Source organism: Pyxicephalus adspersus, chromosome Z (genome assembly GCF_032062135.1).
Source record: "Pyxicephalus adspersus chromosome Z, UCB_Pads_2.0, whole genome shotgun sequence".
Taxonomy (NCBI): Eukaryota; Metazoa; Chordata; class Amphibia; order Anura; family Pyxicephalidae; genus Pyxicephalus; species Pyxicephalus adspersus.
The window spans coordinates 44939344-44955398 of NC_092871.1; the positions used below are offsets into that span (position 1 = coordinate 44939344).

The window sequence follows — 16055 nt, forward strand, 5'->3', positions numbered from 1 at the left end:
TACAGGCCAATGTCAGAAAGCTGAGTCTCAGTTGCAGGTAATAGATTCTTTAACAGCATATTGACCAAAAACACACAGCTAAAAGTAATGGTTAAGAATGAAATACTATTCTAAAGAGGCCTTTTATGGACCCCAATTTGAATCTTTTCAGACTTCTATAAAAAGTCTTTAAACATGAAGACTGGAGAATGCTTCCTTCAAACCTGACACATCAATAGCAGTTTTTTTAAGAAGAATAGGCAAAATTACCTGTCAACAGGTACTGAAGTCCCATTCAGAGCTAACAATAAATTATCATATTCTGTTGAAGCAAAACACTAAAGCACAGCCTAATATTTGTATATAACATGTATTAACAATAATGGATGACAATTGCTTTTGTCGTCTTCAAGTTCACATTTAATTGTGGGTTCTCCTTTTCTTTGTTCATGTGTACTCCTGAAAAGGGGGATTTAATCCTGTGAAATGCATTGGGCTTGAAGGTTTCTAAGATCATGTTGAATATGTTTAATGTATTTTAAGATGGGGTTTATGTACTGTGTATACCAGTCTTTTTTGGACATAACTATGTTGATATTTAATGTGAAATATATCTGTAAATTTTATTATGCTATTCGTTGAAATTAATATTTTGTTATGCCTAAAAAGTCCCTTCAAGGTATTTTGTGATTGTTTTTGGGAGGTAAGCATTATATATATAAATCATGCTACAGTAAAATATCATGGAGACTGGGCACATGTTACAAGAGATTGGTAGAGGTCACTCCCATCACAGCCCTTTTACAAGTCAATCCTCCCCCAATTTTTCTTACTACAGCCCTTCAAATATTGTTAATTTGAAGGCCACATCATTATCAAGTGTAAAACTACTAACTAGTATTCAAATTACAAATATAATCTTCCAAACCTGCAAGGCAACATTAGATCTGTTGAAAGAGAAATCTCACCCTAATCCTTCTCATGGCTGCCACAATTTCCACCCGGCTGTTGGGTCTCGGCACATCCAGGCTTCCAATATACTGTAAAGAGGAATAGGTGGTTAGGGTTCTGATCTGTATGACTTATAAAAATCCCACCCACAAAAAATGACAAATACTAAGTAGAAAATAAAAGTAGAAAATGTGAATTGTATACAACAATTAAATAAATACAACCATAAAAGTACAGGTAATATTTGAGTATAAAGAACACAACAGGTATACAGAGTTTTTCTTTTGACATAACATGGAATAAACACAGCTCCAAAAATCAGGGCAGTCTCTGTAACATTGTTTGTACTGTCAGCAAATAAAATATAATAAAAGAAAGAGGTAAATTGGGGGTGGGGGGGTGAGTATCCACATCAGGAAGGAGACTGAGCGGAGGAACAGTGAGCAATCATATCTGGATAGTTCTAAAGACTGAAGCTGTCTACATATTCCAAACTCACTGCACAATATCCTTTAGATTTAGCAAAAACTACCTAACTTGGACTGGTTTAAAGAGGAACTAAACTGAAAAGTGCCTAAAACAAAAGAAAATACACTTACCTTCAATCCCACAGGGCAGTCTGATCCATCCGGAGGTGTCTTCGATCGAGTCCAGCGTCGTCCCGGCATCGGTTTCCAAGCCATAGCGCCAGGCGGCGCCAACATCGCCTCTTTCTACTAGTCATTCTTCCTACGTCACCCGACCCAGGGACGAGATCGGGTGACGTAGTTCGGAAAAAAAACTTGCCAACCTCACTGTGCATGCGTGAGATCGGCAAATTTTTCACTTTTTACGAAAAGGCGCCGAGATGCTCAGGCATGCGCAAAAGGAGCTCTCAAAAGCCTCTCGGGATGACTGACGTAGGTATTCCTGGAGGCTTTGGGATCCCATTTATTCTGGATCGCCTAGGCGATCCGAGAATTAGGGGGTGGTCTTGTTTTTTTTTTTTAAAGGGTGTTGCAATTTAAAAAAACAAAACAAATTTTTACTTAACATAAAAGGGTTGTTTACACTTTTATGTAAAGTGAAATTTCCGAGTGTAGGTATGCTTTAAATAAGCCTTTCGATTTACATCCTGTCAGACCAGTTAAGCACAGCAAACCTGTTTGGAGCTGTAGAAAAATCCCACAAATATATTATAATAAGTAGGGTCAACTTTTTTCAGCAGAAATATGGTATGTGAGTTTAGTTATAAGTGATGTATATAGAATATACTTGGACTTTGCTAATGTGTTCGATACAGTTTCCTATGGATGATTACTGAATACATTACTGCAGCTTTTTTCAAGGGTTTTGTGAAACCCTAATGTTCTTCCCGAAAATGCAAGGTGTTCCTTGAAATGTGGCTGATTGATGCAGGTGAAGGTACCTGCATAGCTCTGGGGGGGGGGGACATCAGAATCAGTTTCATGAAACCAAGGACCTTTTAGCTGTCTGTAATAGTGGCAATCTAAAAGTGGGACATGGTCCCCACAGGCTGTCTTATACGCATAACCGAATGTACAGCTTTCTTTGGTAATTACATGGAAAACAAAGTAAAATGTTGATAAATGTAAAACTATGCACCTGTTAAAAAAATATGCATTATACATTTTAGTAGTATAAATGCGGGAGCCATTATTGGAGAAGAATGGGTGTTGTTGCAGATCATAAAGCTAATAACAGCATGCTATGCCAAATTGCAGTTTCAAAAGCATGTGAACCCCTTACTCCATTTTCCGCCCCTTATCTTTCCCTTTCATTTGACAGCCTATTAATTTATCCCACAGAGACTTTCCATCCTTAACACACCTTAAAATTGAATAAAACACTCAGACATGTGTTGTATATGTGTGCTAGGTGTTATTGGAACCAAGACAAAAACTCTAATTTATCCTATTGTTAATGTTATTATTTAAAACCATAGACTGTTGATCTTTCTATTTCTTTAGGGGGCAGGATGAATACATTTTTTTTTTATTTCCTCTGATTTAGTACATACAGTACATAAAGTCTATATAAGCAATGTGTAGAGGGGAGCAGCATATCAACCGGATGGGTTAGGGGAAGCAGCATCGGACATCCCCCAATTTCTACCACTCCCCTCCTTCCACCGGAATGTCCTTTGTCCCACAGATTCTGAAGGGTGCATAAAGGCAGAATGGCTCACTGCTGTCAGAGACTGATCAATGGTAGCTTTGTCTGTGCAGTAATCCGGCTGGCTCTGAGCAACTCTCCTGCAACTTCATATCTCTGCAGGCACCCTGGGAGGCAAATTCAAACTCGCATCAGAAAAAGACCACTGTGCAAAATTCTGAACTGTATTTATAGATAAAAATAATGTAAAGTATCTACCCAACTGTATAAATGATTTACTGCCTTTTCCAGAATTCTGTACAGACCTTTAGATAGATAAATTGCAGGCATGACCCCAAAGAGCTCATGCAGATTGGCACTGCATTCTTGTGCAAATCTATCTGCACATTTTCATCCACTTAAATAGTATAGTGTGGACAGCAGAGGTGAGACTGCATTTTTCAGGATTTAGGTCAAACAACCCCCAGGCTTTACTGTGTATTTAAATGCATATGTTTGAACAGTGCTGCCCTTCATGTGCAGTGCTTGGCAGAAGTGGTCATATACACAGGACTAAAAAAGGGGTAATCTTGGGCAAGGTGCGACACACCTAGAGGTGTGCTGGGGGCATATTTTTTTTTTTTTTTTTTGCTTACAAAACAAAGACTGATCTTGTTTTACCTAAAGTTAGGACTTACCACTCATTTCTAATTTAAAAAAATATCTGTGTGCACTGACATGGTACATGTCTGTTAGCTACAAAAAGTTGTCATTAAAGTGTACAAAAAGCTAAAACCTTTTTTAATCAATACCGGATTCATTTATCAGGACAAATGCACATCTGACTGTTGAAAGGTAATCTCTGGTCACTTTCTGGAGGTAATGCCTCTATGCACATTAATGTCTAAAAGTAGATCTGCCTATGGATGAGATTCAGACTTATTCTATTACGTAATTGGTCTTCTCTGCTGCAGCCAATTGCCTATGGGAAAGCATAGCAGAATGTTAAATAAATATATAAAAATATATACACACATACAGAGTTAGGTCCATAAATATTTGGACAGAAACAACTTTTTTCTAATTTTGGTTCTGTACATTACCACAATTATTTTAAATGAAACAACTCAGATACAGTCAAACTGCAGACTTTCAGCTTTAATTTAGTGGGTTGAACAAAAAGATTGCATAAAAATGTGAGAAATTAAAGCCTTTTTTTTTTTTTTTTTTTTTTTTTACACAATCACTTCATTTCAGGGGCTCCAAAAGTAACTGGACAAATAAAAAAGCTGAAAATAAAATGTTCATTTCTAATACTTGGTTGAAACCCCTTTGCGGGCAATGACAGCCTATAGTCTTGAACTTTTGGACATCACCAGATGCTGGGTTTCCTCCTCTTTAATGCTCTGCCAGGCCTTTACTACAGCGGGTTTCAGTTGCTGTTTGTTTGTGGGCCTTTCTGTCTAAAGTTTAGTCTTCAACAAGTGAAATGCATGCTAAACTGGGTTCAGATCAGGTGACTAACTTGGCCGTTCAAGAATATTCCACTTCTTTGCTTTATTAAACTCCTGGGTTGCTTTGGCTGTATGTTTTGGGTCATTGTCCATCTGTATTATGAAACGCCTCCCAATCAATTTGACTTAGCTGGAATCGAGCAGATAGTATGTCTCTGAACACCTCAGAAATCATTCGGCTGCTTCTGTCCTGTGTCACATCATGGATAAACACTAGTGTCCCAGTGGCACTGGCAGCCATGCACGCCCCAAGCCATCACACTGGCTCCGCCATGTTTTACAGATTATGTGATATGCTTTGGATCATGAGCTGTTTCACGCCTTCTCCATACTTTTTTCTTGCCCTCATTCTGGTAAAGGTTGATCTTCGTTTCATCTGTCCAAAAAAAGTTTTTCCAGAACTGTGCTGGCTTTTTTAGATGTTTTTGAGCAAAGTCCAACCTAGCCTTTCTATTCTTGAGGCTTATGAGTGGCTTGCACCTTGCAGTGCACCCTCTGTATTTACTTTCATGCAGTCTTCTCTTTATGGTAGACTTGGATATCGATACGCCTACCTCCTGGAGAGTGTTGTTCACTTGGTTGGCTGTTGTGAAGAGGATTCTCTTCACCATGGAAATGATTCTGCAATCATCCACCACTGTTGTCTTCCGTGGACGTCCAGGTCTTTTGGCATTGCTGAGTTCACCAGTGCTTTGTTTCTTTTTCATGATGTACCAAACTGTAGATTTTGCCACTCGTAATATTGTAGTAATGTCTCAGATGGATTTTTTCTGTTTTTGCAGCTTAAGGATGGCTTGTTTGACCTGCATGGAGAGCTCCTCTGACCGCATGTTGTCTGTTCACAGCAAAATCTTCCACATACAAGCATCCCCCCTCAAATCAACTCCAGGCCTTTTATCTGCTTAATTGATAATGACAAAACGGAAGAATTGCCCACAGCAGCCCATGAAATAGCCTTTAGAGTCAATTGTCCAATTACTTTTGAGCCCCCGAAATAAATGATTGTGAAAAAAAAAAAAAAAAAAAGGGCTTTAGTTCCTCACATTTTATGCAATCTTTTTGTTCAACCCACTAAATTAAAGCTTAAAGCCTGCAGTTCAACTGCATCTGAGTTGTTTCATTGAAATTTTTTTGTGGTAATGTACAGAACCAAAATTAGGAAAAAATTCTCTGTACAAATATTTATGACCCTAACTGTACATACACACACATACACATGTATATACACATACACACAAACATGCGTAACCAAATGCAACATTGATCAGTTGGCTCAGGTAATGATAACTATTACTTGAAAGTGACCACCAGACAAGTTGTGCTGCCTGAAAGATTGACCTCACCCATGAGGAGGTTACCTATGCTTACTTGGTGTAATCTGGTGTTCTCAACCCCACCCCCTCAGGTGTTTGCAGCTTGACAGGGTTAAACACACAGACAAGGGAAGGGGTATGTTTGTATCTGGTAGGAAAAGTTTATAGCAACCATCCTTAACTTTGAAGATGTGTTAGAACATACAGTATAACAAGTGGAGATTTGGAATTATCTTCAGCTTATTATTATCTTTCTGGCTCCAGAATGGAACATCTGGACATGTTTTTCTATCATATAAAGGCTTATCCCGCCAGAAGTGGAGAAATTAAATTGCACATGGATCAGTTTTTATGTAGAACATTAATGAAGCCTGAAAACAAAAACACAAATCACAGACAGAAATAGAATCATGGCAGGCGGAGGCGACATAGCTTGTACATCCATCATGGACGCTCTGCCAAGAGGACACAGTGCGCCCTTCAACGCTCTACTATCGATCAGGGCATTCTGTAAGAGACAATTTATACACAAAGGAGTTGATTTACTAAGGATTTTAGGCTGTTCACTTAGCAAAGCAAAATATTGCATTACCAGGTAATTTTCACTTAGCTTAATAAAATATAACTTTGTAAGAATACTCAAATCATATGCAAGGAAAAGGATAGCAAGTCAGCAAACCTTCCCCTTCATCGCTAAATGCAATTTCCCTTGCAGGGTGAGATTTCACTTTGCTAAGTGAACAGCCTACATTCCCAAGTAATCCTTAGTAAATCAACCCCAATATGCACTGTACAGCAGTAAGGATACATAGAAATGACTGGTGCATAGGGAAACCAAGCAGACACAGCTGAATGCTATTTTGTTATGACAACAAACGCAACAGATTTACCCAAAGGTTACTTCTGCTTTACATCTGAATTTCAGTTTTTCTGCATTTTTTGCAACCTAAACCCCATCCTAGATTCTTGTACTAGTTGGAACCTGATGGAGAGATCTCCCAAAATTATTAGCTTCAGTTGCCTTCAGGTTGGCATTAAAAAATTAACAATGGGTCCCCTTTTCTCTAACATAATGCAGAATAAGGAATTAACTGTAAGGATTCCAGACAATAGCATGTTTCTTTGAGACAGTAACAGGTTAACCTGTCATGAGAATTAAAAATACATGTAATGTGCAGCCTAGGAGGATATTGTGCCACTATTCCCATAGCTGGATAGTTTAGTGTCCTTTTTGACTCGAATTTCATATTGTTTAGGTGTTATGTAAAATGTAACTAAAATGTAACATGGGGAAAGGTTTAAAAACACCATCACGTTTTACAGCAATCTGGAGATCCATTAGATAGATTTCCCATTACTTTATGTTCTGCTGACAACCTTTTTCCAATTCGACTAAAAAATTTCAAATAATATATTAAAAAAATGACCAATTCTTTCGGTGGTGATGTTGAAGAGTTTCCTTTACTCCTAGTCTGGGGATATTGTGCTATTGGTTAAAGCACCTTTTGGCTCTCCAAACTTGAAAAAACAAAGCCCACAGTGATCACATGACCTAAGCCAGGTTTTGCTTTTATATACGTCTGCTTAGTGCTGCAGACTGGCAGTTAATAGTGTTTTGTTTTGTTTTTTTTTTACTTTGCACATGGGGCAATGAATATGTAAAACGTAACATTTGCATCCAGTTTCCATTTGGATGAGGTACCGGGACTGAATATGTGGATCACTAGAACATGCAGCATTTTTGTTTTATCTTTAGAAAGTTCCCCCAGAAAAATCGCTTGTGGAACATAGCCAAGCATTCCCAGAGCCCGGCAGAAGTTTGTCTAATACCAGCAGTTTACCTGACATGTTAAAACAGATTAGGTGAAGATTCCTGCCATGGAACGATGTGTAAGAGGAGCTGAAGGTTGGTGATATGAAAATGAGAACATTTCCCAGAAACACGGGCGATTTCATACAACCCTAACATGCGCTTACATCACTTTTATGCTTGCTTCTGCAATAAACATGATCTCTATCAGCACAGAGTGATTAACATATCCCAAAAAACACTTTACTTCTTTGCCCATTGTCTATGAAAAAGCTGTTTATTGTAATAGTATAAGATATTTATACAGCATCAACATCTGCTTTCCAAGATAAACAAATCTGCTTTTTTTTCTTTTTTTTTTTTTTTTTTATAAGGCCACATTAGTTTCACATTAAATGCTTTGTCTTTCAGCATTTGCCAGAAGATGCGCGAACCGTGGCAACTTAAAGATAGTTTAGTGGCCTTGTTATTCCCGAGTGCTGTGGCTGGCCTGCACAAGAGGAAAGTTCTAAAAGTGGCACATTTCCCAAGATAAGGTGCCAGGCGTGTGCGGCCCGTCTAAGAGGATGGCAGATTAACGCGCCATGGTAACAGATGGTCAGGAACAATGCTGGAGCCCTAACCGAATGTTCAAAACACAGACAGAACAAACCCCTCCACACCCAGGAAGGTCTCACAGCAGAAAGCTAGCCAGATCACATCTACAGGAGCCAAGACAGCAAGTCTTTGTGTCTTCAATCAGCAAAGAGAACATCACACTTCCAAACACTTCCTAATCTTTCTTGCTGCAAAATGTACTTTATAGTCAATAAAAAAACCCACTAAAATCTACTATATGAATTTTTGGGAGTACATTTTTTTAGTATAATTTTTCCATGAGTCTTTAGGTAAAAATACACTCAAACCACACACTAAACCACCTAGTATTGTGCTACATTTTAACACATGTTGCAAATACCCCTATTTAATGTACAGCGCTGCGTAATATGTTGAGATTTTAAATAAATCCTGTTTAATAATTATAATATTAATACACAAGACCATTTTCTAATGTAAATGTGAAAGGGCCCTTGATGCTGTGATCCCATAGTGCTGGAATTCTGGCAGCAGTACCAGCATTCACAGACATTGTACCCAACCTCAAATGACCTTTTAATTGAGCAGGTTTGCCGTAGCCAAACTGAAAATGTACCAAACTAAAATCACCATTACAGCTGTAGCATGTCTGGATGTTCTCTAGATGATCTGTTTCCTCCACAACCAAATAAGAACTATTTACTGGGTTTCTGGCTCTGGGTAGCAGTGCTTTTGATCATTGCCAGGAAAACTTCAAGTCCAGTAGCCAATGTGCCAAAACAGATGAAATTGAGTCCCTTGGCAGACACTTCCAAGATTGGGGAGTTTGGATTAACCTAACTATATGTAATAGTCACTTTTTGCTTCAGAAACTCTTTGTGTGAGTTTACAAAAAATTAAAATCGGGACTAAAACACTTTACAACAAACTGCTGTGGAAGACTGAAGATCATAACACTCAGCCTTAAAGTACAGCAACCCATAGCATAGAGGTCAGAGGCTTAATCCTCGGAGCAGGAAACGGTCAACAATCTTTATGACATTGAGAACACAAACTGTCACTTAACAAAGCAATACAAAAACCTTTGTCTAGACTGATTTTCTGGAGAATTAATGTGTGTTAATAAAGAAGGGGGGTGGGGAAATTGCAATGGAAGGCCAGCACAGGAGACAGAATCTGACAGATTGTATGCCAATAATCCAATTACAATAGAGGGATGAAGAATACAATCCCCCCCAAGAAAAAAAATTATTTAGGGGATAGTGGCTGGAGTAATGTTAATCTTCTATAACTGCGAGCAAATAAAAATCAAAATAAAATCCCAAACTGCTGGTTTACTGTCCAAATACAGAACTATTAACCAACTGTCCAATGCCAATATTATGGATATTTCTCCAACTGTCCACCAGGTGTTGTTGACCAATAAAACAAATACAACCTAAATACAGACCAGTGTTTTCTACTATTCATTCAGAACTGTTGGTTTATACCCCAAATATAGGCTAAAAAGTATCTGTTCATCTAACAGTCCACCTAGAAACACTGATTTATAGAACAAATATGGTTTATTAATGAGCCATTATCCAACCTAATATGTAGAGCCATTAAATAATAATAGAACATAAGAACTGAAGTGTCTAGGACTCTGCACAAGCTTCTATAGCTTTTACAATGTCCAGGGAAATAACAGGCATGCACCATGAAGGAGACTGTTGCACCTGCAAGCTAGGAAACAGCAAGCAGTCAAAATGAGCTATGAGGGTGTCTGTGAACAAAGTAGGGCAGCTTCTACATGCTGAAATCCAAGTTTCCCCCTCAATGTTTTTCATGGTGTTATTGAATCATTCCATGGTCTAGCCCTCATTTTATATAAAGAGTTATGTTCAGTCAGGGTATACCTTGTAACATGGTTCTCTAGTTCTTCTAGCTATGAAGAGTTAAAAAAAAATCAATGGCCTTTCACAAATGAATGCAAAAAGCTATTCATTCATTCACCATCAATGTGGGTATTATGTGTTCTCTTGTGTTAGGTCACATAAGCCGAAAGGTTTAAATTCAAATGTTAAACTTAGTTGGATCAGATGTCACCTGGAGAATCAACCTTCATCTTTCGTCACCTAAGGGCTGTGTGCGGCAAGGTGTGGCAAATCCACATTACTGCACATTGCTATTGTCTATCTTATAAAGATTAGTCCATATGCAGATATTTCTCAAATCCTGGCACTTATGTCACAGACCAACACTGGCATCAAAGTGCAGCCCATGTATGCATGTACACTCACCTTTGTGGTGCATCTTTGGACTTGAGTAGGACATACCGCCCTGGATTATAGCACAGATAGTTTAAATATCAAACCATTAACTCAACTGTCCATCCAGAGCCACTGATTTACAGCACAGATTGAGCCTAAACATTTATCAAACTATCTAGAACTTCTGATTTATAGCCCAGATACAGCCTATATATAGAACCATAACTCTAACTTCTATAGAGATCAAGTACAGGACAGCAACCTTCACATGAAAGAGGTTTGGGAGGCAGCCAGTTAGGTTAAAACAGGCAAATCAGAACTGAAAAGATTACTAACCTGCTATGATGTATAGCACGGATGAGACCCAAAAACTGTTTAGTGTAATGCTGCGATTCATGTTTTTTATATTTTGCTTGCAGGTACATAGAGCTCATGCAAAGTCAAAACACGAAGGTTGAGCTATGGATATGCATGTCCAGACGCTGTGCACATCACCTGAAATCAACTGCCTGTTTCCATCACAGATACATGCAAAGTGGATCCATGCTCACAGCACAAAGTTTTCTCCCTTTGGATTCCAGGTATACAAACATTTACATATATCATTACAGGGTATATGCAAAACATATTCACCTGTATTTTTTCGCTATGTTTTTATATCAATGTGTAATTTCTTTTTCTTGTTCTGGGATATGAACCAAATCCTACAAATGTGCAGTCTACAACACATATGAATGTCCAAAGCTGGTACCGTGAGGTTTTGGCTAAGTGCACAAAGACATCTGTAATCTATCTGACCACTATCAGCTTTCCCTATTTAAAGACCAGTCACCATCCCCACCAAAACCATGCAAAGGGGGGTGTGGAGTACAGCCAACGAAAGAACAAAATAATAACAAGTAGACATGGAATTTCCAAGGTAGGCAGTTGGATCCTCATAGAAGCTGCCATGTCCAAGGGGACGAATTGATACATTTCTATGTCAAAATACACTGCAATATTGCAGGCCTCAGATAACACACAGATCACTGAACAGCCTGCAGGGCCCTCTCTTTATCACAAAGACTCAGAATCAGATCTTCTAGAACCTGTACCTCATTGTGAATAAGCCATAAATGTCAGCATACACAATCCTTCTGGCAATGTAGAAAGAGTTATAATTACCAGCAGTGGACTGTGCTAAATTGGACATGGCAGATTATTTAACAAAATTATTCTCTCCTCTTCAGAATAATAATGAGAATGTAAGCAAGTAATCTTACTGCTAAAGTAACAGTCCAGAGTGCTCAATGAATACAATGAAACAACACAGGGACCCATATTAACTAAGCAGGTGCTTTTGTTCATCTTACATTTGCCCTTGAAAACTGCAGCTGGAATCTGATTGGCTGTTATGAGTAACAAATGTTTTGATAAAATAGTCCCGCAGATCAGATCAATTCTTCTATGGACACCCCAGAGGAACCCCCGCCATAGTGGACCTACAGACTTGTGGGAAAGTTTGTGCAGTTCCTCTCGCACAAACTCAACCTCTACCAGGATCATGTGGACAAATTCCATTACAGTATAAGACTTTGCATGAATGTTCTGTAATATTATACACACAAGGAAATGTGCAGCTTTTTAAAAATATGGAACATTGTAATGATTTACTTTTTTTGATTTACAGAAAAATGGATATAATAAGGCATTTAAAAAAAAATACATTGGGTGCTTGTAGAGGAAGCTCTGGTGTAAGATCTGGTGCATACACGTGATTGGTTTACCATTCTCTGTACAGCACTACAGAATATGTCAGCACTATCTATTATAATAGTGTGACTGTTGTGAGATTGCAAACTCCTGTGGTGCAGAAATTGGTGTGATGCTGTAAGTACAATAGGAAACCTTTTGGGAATATTGTGTAATTTTTCCATCATCATGTTCACTGCCATGTTATACAGAGTTGTGACTCATGCACATGCTGTGGTATCTAGACAAAATATTACTGTGACAAAAGAGGACAACACTACAGACCTTTATTCTCAAATAAAAACTGTCTGTAACACTCCACAAAAAACAGACTCAGACTTTATCTTTATCAATATTATGTTCCCAGGCATGGGTCCGTTTGTCTGTTGTGAGGAAATAGAGGTAGTGATAGACAGATGGGCAGTTGGTGATGGTAGGTGGTAAGACAGCCGAGTAGATAGATGTAGAACACAGCAGACAGTAGTAAGTATTCAAGGCAGATGATGGTAGAGGGGTGCCTTACAAGATGATCTTAGTAGTTGGGTCAGTTGAACTTGTAAATGGTAGAAGGTGACCATTGCAGGAGAAAACAGGAAGGTACATTAGGTGAAAACAAGTGGGCATAGAATTGGAGGCAAGTGGTAAACTTAGTGATAAAAAGTAAACACGGAAGGTGGTGGTAGACATTGAAGGTGATGGTGGGTAGGCAGAGAACATGGTAAGGCAATGCTGGGGGGGGGGGTGGACATGTAGATAATATGGTCAAGTGTCTATGGAATATACAGAAAGTGGGCACATAAGGTAATGCTAGATAGCCAATGGCAAAAGTTGGTAGTGGGGAGAGGTAAGTGTCAGAAGTTGCAGGCTTAGGTGGTGGTAGCAAGGTACAATACGTGGTAATATGTGGGCAAGGAAGCAGATGGTGGTAAGCAGTTAGAAAAGATTATGGTAGATTTCAGATACAGGTGAAGCCAGGTGGGCACAGTAGATCGTGGTGACAGTGATGACAGGTAGATAGAGCATGCCATAGGAGATGGGAGGGGCAGGTGGGTACACAAGATGGTGGTAAGTGATGACTGGTAGATAGAGCATGGCATAGGGGATGGGAAGGGCAGAAGATGGTGGTACACAAGATGGTGGTAAGTGATGATGAGTAGATAGAGCATGGCAGAGGAGATGGGGAGGGCAGGTGGGTACACAAGATGGTGGTAGGTGATGACTGGTAGATAGAGCATGTCATAGGGGATGAGAAGGGCAGGTGGGTACACAAGATGGTGGTAAGTGATGACTGGTAGATAGAGCATGGCATAGGGGATGAGAAGGGCAGGTGGGTACACAAGATGGTGGTAAGTGATGATGAGTAGATAGAGCATGGCATAGGAGATTGGGAGGGCAGGTGAGTACAGTAGATAGTTAAGGGAAGAGAGAAGGTGATGGCTGGTACATACTGTAGTACCTAATAGTAGCAGGTGGCAATGATAGATGGGCACAGTAAATGGTGCATGGGCAGGTGGGCACAGCAGACGTTACCTTGGCTTGGAAGTGGATACCATGCTGGAAGGCTTCCTCATTATGGAGGGGGACTCGGGAGTCACATCCATCATCCACCAGATTGTACCGACTCCGAACCGGCATAATGTCACCCCAGCCTGTCCACTGTATAACTGCTAGAGGTGAGGTGCGTGGATATTGGGGAGGGGTCCCCAGGGATAGGGGGTCTCTGGGGGATCTCCAGGGACAAAGAGGTCCTGGGGGTTTTTTGTTGACAGTGGGTTCCTCAATGATAAATGAGCTCCTCTAGGGGTCTCCTGAGATATGGGTACAGGTGCTGCTCGCTCCCCGTCCCCTGACACTGAGGAACTCCAGCATCGTAGAAAAAAATAGCCTCCCCCCCCTCTCTTACGGGGAGAGAGTCGGATGTAGAAGCCCCGCACACGAGGGTCCAGCACTCCCCAGCCACCGCTCTTCCCGGTGCGTCTTCCCAGCTAGCCGCTGATTTGAATGAGCCTTTGGGCCCCGCCTCCTCCAGTTTGGGACACAGCGCCGCCGCCTATTGGAGCTAAGTTCAGTCACATGTCAGCCCTGCACCCCGCCTTCAGGCCACTCCCCCTGTGTATGTCTGTACATGTCAATGTATATGTGAGGATTAAGGCGCAGCCTCGGTGAGTGCAAAGTGCAGGAGGGCTGCTGCTGGATTGGGGCGCAGTACCAAGTATTCCGAACAGGCTGACAGTGCATCGGGAATATTTTATGGGGAACTGCTGATGGATATCGAAGGGATTTAAAAAGGTTTCAGGGAGCACATTAATGGATACAGTGAAAGTTTTGAATCAATTCAGGTGGGAAGGTTTTCTAAAAACGAGTTATTTCTCATTGAATGAAAAGGGACTTCCAGGGGGGGTTGAAAACCAATGAACTCCTGGCGTATTTTCAATGGATTTAGGGATTAAGGATGACCATCTGATGGATTTTTTTTGGTAGATAGTATGAGAGGGAAAAGTATCTTCTATCATACAATATTTGTTTAAACAAAGTCCATTCTTAGTAATTAACATAATTTTCCTAATGTAGTGAGGAATAGTGAGTTCATAGTTCAAATTAACAGTGGACAAAAGTCTTCCCCAACGTGTTTCACCCCTAAGGCTTCTTCTGGGGAAGTTTTTTTTATAAACATGGCTAAGAAGGACTAAGTAGTGACAAAAAAAGGCAAAATATACATCATTTGGGTAGCGTAAAAGTATGTGTCTTAGTGTCAAATAAAAGAGTTAAACCTTAAATAGTCAGGAATATGCACATTACCTCACAATGTTCATATTTGCAGGTAAGTGACCTTGATAGACTTAGGGTCAGTGCCTGAGATATTATAATCTAATATTTGAAGGTAACCTTCATAGATATGGAAAGGAATTAAAGAGAAAAGAAAAAAAAGTGCCCAAAACAAAAATAAATTCACTTACCTTTAATCCTGCAGGGGTGTCTTCCATCGTCTCGGCATCTGACTTTGGGCGGGTGCTCCAGGCGCCTCCATCTTCTGTTCTTCCGGCTTCTTCTTCTTACATCACCTGACCCAGGCGCGAAATCGGGTGATGTAGTTTGGGGTAAAAACTTCCCTTTTCTGACCTAAAATACAAATTTGTATAACATGCTATGTTAAAAAAGCTGGGCAGCTCTATGGGGACTCATTGGATGGTCTGCAGTGAAAGGTGAGTTAGGTTGTAATGTACACTTACCTCATTTCCCACCTCCCACCTATGTGGCTTGTGTACATTACACCTACCTGCTTTGCAGCCAGGCAATGTATTGAGAAGGCCATGCTTACCTACTGGCTGAACCTCTGGCCACCTCCCTCCTTATATGTACTGTGTATGCTGTGTATACCCTCCTTTCCTCCTCCTATGCTGTGTATTTATATTTATACCCTCCTACTATGCTCTGTACTTCCTTCTATGCTGTGTATGTTGTGTGCCAACTTTCAGGATGGAGGCAAGCCACCCAGAGGCCTCTCTCTCATTGGATGGCTATACCAAAGCTTGACCTCACCATCCAATTGCTTGTCTGGGTTACCTCCCAAGCTCCCCTCCAATATGCTAACTGATCTGTTCTTGTATCCTTCACTAGACTGTGAGCTCCCTTCACTGAACTCAACACTTGCCCAAACATTAATATCATGCAACTGTATTTAAAGCACTGTGGACTCCAACATGATCAACTCATGAGATTTTTTTTCATCACTATCTTCTTCAATCTCTAAAATGTCACTTATGCTTAATCCTGATCCATTTTCACCAATGAAAAATTATAAAGGAAAAAATTGTGATTGTATTGAACATTACCC

The 16055-nt window shown here is 39.9% G+C and overlaps 1 protein-coding gene across 1 annotated transcript in view; it reads right to left on the bottom strand.

The window, feature by feature from the left end:
* LOC140343438 (carboxyl-terminal PDZ ligand of neuronal nitric oxide synthase protein-like) overlaps window positions 1-14212 on the bottom strand; it is a 50643-nt gene extending 36431 nt beyond the window's left edge. The window contains exons 1-2 of the mRNA XM_072430109.1: window positions 13751-14212; window positions 948-1019 (exon numbers count right to left, since the gene is read on the bottom strand). Of these exons, the coding sequence (XP_072286210.1) occupies window positions 948-1019; window positions 13751-13855 (177 nt within the window). The 5' untranslated portion in view covers window positions 13856-14212. The remainder of the gene's footprint in view (window positions 1-947; window positions 1020-13750) is intronic.
* Between the last annotated feature and the right edge of the window lie 1843 nt (window positions 14213-16055).